General features: G+C 52.4%; 1 protein-coding gene across 8 annotated transcripts in view; it reads left to right on the forward strand.

The window, feature by feature from the left end:
* The window catches only part of LOC135258149 (3',5'-cyclic-AMP phosphodiesterase 4C-like), a 52,416-nt gene that overhangs the window by 32,420 nt on the left and 14,996 nt on the right, over nucleotides 1–5,000 (forward strand). For 6 of the 8 annotated variants that reach the window (XR_010330879.1, XM_064341422.1, XM_064341425.1 and 3 more), the window contains 3 exons: nucleotides 2,323–2,514; nucleotides 3,815–3,856; nucleotides 4,875–4,911. Coding sequence is in view for 7 of the 8 variants with exons in the window: in XM_064341422.1 (XP_064197492.1) it covers nucleotides 2,323–2,514; nucleotides 3,815–3,856; nucleotides 4,875–4,911 (271 nt within the window). In the remaining variant the exon portion in view is untranslated. The remainder of the gene's footprint in view (nucleotides 1–2,322; nucleotides 2,515–3,814; nucleotides 3,857–4,874; nucleotides 4,912–5,000) is intronic. The other 2 variants (XM_064341423.1, XM_064341426.1) reach the window with 1 other exon arrangement.

Raw genomic sequence — 5,000 nt, forward strand, 5'->3', positions numbered from 1 at the left:
CTGAGTCTGTGTGATTCATTCATTCAGGTTTAAGCTGAGTCTGTGTGAATCCATAAAGGATGGAGTTGATTTAACACCTCTGCTGGCTTTAAAAGAAATCAACGGGAGCTTAAATTTGAGTCATTGTTGTTCAGTTCAACCTGAATGGAATGCAGCTGACAATTTCTCTTTGTATTGTTTATTGTTTTGCTTGCTGTTGGATCTGGTGTGGGATGTTTTTATGGTAAATTCCCATCAAGCTTGGCCCGGTCCGATTTGGCTCAGTTTAGAATGGTTTGGGGCCACCAGTTTGGGTATTACCTTACCAAAATATGTAAACTAGAGTGAGATGTCATGTAAGACCCAAGTGTTTAAATCCTTAAGTGCTCTGTAAATGTTTGTATGCGGTGCGTAAAAACATTGGCCTGTACTTCATCACCATTTGTCCAAGACTTTTATTTTGATGAAGAAACGCGAGCAATACCCTTTTCCTTCGCAGACTCAGTTTATTTTGTTTTCCTGATCACTGAACTCGCTGAACTGTGTTTGTGCAGAGGTAAAGATCGTAAATCTTTACTCATCGTTATGGGCGAATGCTGATTGGCTCTCGGCCGTTTTCACTGTCCTAGACGGAATCCATGTACGTCTGCGCAAGATGACATCACTGATGGTGGAATTCAAACGCAGTCACCATGGCAACCTAAATTCCTATAGAGTAAGCTTCGTCTTTCATTAGCATGAGGAACTGGGTGAGGTGCATGGTGGTGGGGAATGGGGGGGGGGGGGGGGGCAGGTAGACTAACATTGCAAATTAATTATTGAGGTGGCCAGTGGGGGGGGGGGGGTGGGGGGGTGGGGGGGGTTGAGTTGAGCGTTAGTGTTGGGGGGGGCCTAAATAAAGGGGGTGTGGGAGTCTCGGGGGTGCACTGTGTTTGAGGCTGTGGTATGGTTAATCTGGAGAAGTGCTATAAATAGAGAAGTCACACGCAGCAGCGTCAGCGTGGGGGGGGGGGTTTGAGATATTTTTAGACCAGCAGCTCCAGAGCCCGCCTGGCAGCCAGAGCACTGCTGCTCTCCCATTGGAGGAAACAGCCTCATTCACTGAAACTGAGGTGGGGGCGGGGGGGGGGAGCGTGTGAAGCAAGAGGAATTCATGACTGTCACAGAGAGAGCACGCTGTCCTCCTCCCTCCAATCACTCAGCATCCCGAGAGCACGTCCTGGTGTGTGTGTGTGTGTGTGTGTGTGTGTGTGTGTTACGGCTAGCCCCTGGCAAGGTGCAGCGTAAAGCATGGAAAATCACAGGTTTTTGAAAGAGATTAATTTATTTATGAAAAGGAAATGGTTATAGTGACACACAGGCAAATCAGAACACGAGCAGCGTGGAACCCTGAGGGTTGCCGTGGTGAATCCCCTCTATGACATCACACTGCTCCTCACAAAGGGCTTCCATCAGCTGCCAATCCTGCAGTTAAAGAAAGCAGCAAAGCAAGGAAGACAAAGGGAATTAAACACCACTCAGGGTGCCAGTACCAGGGCTAGGGGTGTAACTGTGTGTGTGTGTGTGTGTGTTGGGGGGGGTGTAGAACAGATTGATCCTTTTTTTTGGGGGGGGGGGGGGGGGTGTGTGGGGTGAAGCAGGAGCACCTGTGATTGAATCTGATGCACTCCCCATCGTGATGAGGGTGGATGGTTGGGCTGGACTGTGCTTTCTCTGGTCAGACTTCAGCGCTGGTGTCAGCGAGTGATGTCACCACCTGCATCATCATCACGGCCTCCTCGTGTGCAGGAGTAATGTCACCACCTGCATCATCACGGCCTCCTCGTGTGCAGGAGTGATGTCACCGTCTGCATCATCACGGCCTGCTCGTGTGCAGGAATGATGTCACCGTCTGCATCATCACAGCCTGCTCGCGTGCGCGTCCTGTTGCCGCTCAAAGCCGTGCGGGTCACTGGCCGCTAATCCACCAATCACGTAGCAGACCTTCCTCCTCCTCGTATCCGTGCGGGTCACTGGCCGCCAATCCACCAATCACGTAGCAGACCTTCCTCCTCCTCGTATCCGTGCGGGTCACTGGGGGCTCCCGGCATCGCCCACGCGGCCGGGACCGCCCAGCCCGCTCATTTCAGCCGGGGGCTGCTGAACACAGTCTCACTCTGCATACCACTGAGTACAAGAGTGCCGCAGGACTCTCTCTTTCTCTCACTCTTTCTGTTGTTCTCTTTCAAGGACTGAGGAATTCAAGCAGGTTTTATTAAAGAAGAATAAATGACAATAACTTATCTCTCGCTTCTCTCCCTCTCCCCCCTCTGTCCCCACCCCTCTCCCCCCCCCCCCCTGCAGTTTTGATGTTGAGAATGGCTTGTCTTCGAGCCGCAGTCCTCTGGACCCCCAGGCCAGTCCGGGGTCCAGGCTGGTCCTCCAGGCCAACGCCCCCCACAGCCAGAGGCGGGAGTCCTTCCTGTACCGCTCCGACTCGGACTTCGACCTCTCCCCCAAGACCATGTCCCGAAACTCCTCCGTCGCCAGCGACCTGTGAGTGCTGACCCCCGACCCCTCACCCCTCACCTCACCTCCCTCGGAGCAGAGGATCATGGGGGATATGCAGTCTGGGGCTGCTGCAGCTCCATAAAACCAGACGGCCCTGTCAGAACACAGAGCAGAGCTCTGATTTGCCAGAAATGTTCAGACTCACTTTGTAATTACGCTGTAGCCTCTGCAAAAACACAAAATGAATTCTTAGCAAAGTTAGTAAAACACATTAAAACAAAAACAAAACAAGACACAGCTGGTCAGCTTTGGGGTGAGTTTTGTGCACGCCAGCCTCACATTAGAAAACGTTTTGGTTTGGATTTGCCTGCAGATGCAAAGCCTGATATGGGGAAGTGGTAAAACACCCGCAGGCCATGAATAGAGTCTCTTGTGTTCCCATTTCTCTGCAGTACGGTCCGACAGATTGTTAGCATTAGCGCCTCGTTAGTGTTAGCGCTTCATTAGCGTTAGCGCCTTGTTAGCATTAGCGCCTCCTTAGTGTTAGCGCTTCATTAGCGTTAGCGCCTTGTTAGGGTTAGCGCCTCGTTAATGTTAGCGCTTCATTAGCGTTAGTGCCTCGTTAGGGTTAGCGCCTCCTTAGTGTTTGCACCTCATTAGCATTAGTGCCTTGTTAGCATTAGCGCCTCGTTAGTGTTAGCGCTTCATTAGCGTTAGCGCCTTGTTAGGGTTAGCGCCTCGTTAGTGTTAGCGCTTCATTAGCGTTAGCGCCTTGTTAGGGTTAGCGCCTCGTTAGTGTTAGCACCTCATTAGCGTTAGCGCCTCGCCAGCGGGACGCCCTCTGTGTGACTAGGATGAATGAACGCAGCCCCACTGGGCACTGACACGTGCGCTAAAGTCATTTATACTGAGAGTAGCCCATTACGAGCTCCAACCAATCAGCGCTCCGGCCAATCAGCGTATCCAGCCAATCAGCACTCCGGCCAATCAGTACTCCAGCCAATCAGCACTCCAGCCAGTCAGCGCATCCAGCCAATCAGCGCTCCGGCTAATCAGCGCTCCAGCCAATCAGCTCCAGCCAATAAGTGCTCCTGCCAATCAGGTGTGACCCTCCCCTGGTCTGGGGGCCTCACAGTGCGCCACCTGGGGCAGTTTCACCAGGGCGAGAATCTGTGTAGTCCCCAGGCTTCTGTTACCCCAGGAAACGGTTCTGCCCACCTGCCAACCAGCTGTGCTGTTGGAGGATCGCTGCGCAACCTGTCAGAAAGGGGCCTGCTGGTTGGTTGCTTTTTGAAAGCAAACGCTTGTGTGGCGTTTGATTGGCTCTGGCCTTGTGTTTTTGAAGGGAAGAGAGCTTGAAGAACTGGGAGATCACCTGGCTGTCCCGGTGAGCAGTGAGACACACACTGTCATCTTTCTCCGCACCCGCAAAGCCCTGCCCCTCCCCTGCACCCCCCACACCTCCCCCCCCATGAGCCACCAGCCTCTATCCCTCCCCCACACCCCCCACCCCCCATATGACTCCGCCCTCGCACCTCAGCTGGAATTGCAGGCCGTTCCCAGTACCCCTCCTGGCTTTCTATCCCAGTTTAGCCCAGTTTATCCCAGTTCAGCTCACTTTTGCCCAGGTTAGCCTACTGTAGTTTTGTTTAGCTCAGTTCGGCCCTCTTCAGCCCAGTTCAGCTCACTTTCCCCCAGGTAAGCCTACTTTAGTCCTGTTTAGCCCAGTTCAGTTTTGTTTAGCCCAGTTCAGCTCACTTTCCCCCAGGTTAGCCTGCTTTATTCTTGTTTAGCCCAGTTAGGCCCTCGTCAGCCCAGTTCAGCTCACTTTTCAGCTCACTTTTGCCCAGGTTAGCCTACTTCCTGTTTAGCCCGGTTCGGCCCTGTTTAGCCTGGTTCGGCCCTGTCTGCAGCATGCACACTGTATGTAATGAGGAGCCGCCGCGTCCGCGGCTGGCCTGCTTGTGCACGGCCCCGGCTTCTCTGCGCGGACTCCGGGGCTCGCCCGCCCTTACCGCCATCTGAGCGCATGTCCACTTCCTTCCTGCGGCCTCTCAGTGTGTCTGCTTCCGCCTCTTACTGTGCTGTTGTGGGTCAACGTTTTCAACGAAATTAAATAGTCCTGTTTCAATGCAACGCTTCCAAGTGTTATATCAGTGCGTTAGGCTCCCAAGTGCTATACGTCCATTTTTAACGGTATATGATGGGGTTTAGCTGTCTGCTTAGATAGCGGTATGTTCTGGCGCATGTGCAGAACGTGGGTATGTAAATCAGCTGTCGCTGTTTTGTTTGTGGCTGTGAATAAGGAAGCAGTTTTCAGATGACTAGCGAGGCATCAGCATGGCTTAATGAAGCTGTGTCTCTTTTCACTTTTAAAGTTTAAAAATCTTTTTTTTTTTTTTCAGACACGGGGAAGACATGATTGTGACTCCGTTTGCGCAGGTGAGTTCTCTCTGGTTGTGCTGGTTGTGGATAACTGACAGTGAGCGTATTTCTTTCGTCATTGTGAAAAGCATAGCAGGCCCAACATT

The sequence above is a fragment of the Anguilla rostrata genome, chromosome 6, assembly GCF_018555375.3.
Source record: "Anguilla rostrata isolate EN2019 chromosome 6, ASM1855537v3, whole genome shotgun sequence".
Classification (NCBI taxonomy): domain Eukaryota; kingdom Metazoa; phylum Chordata; class Actinopteri; order Anguilliformes; family Anguillidae; genus Anguilla; species Anguilla rostrata.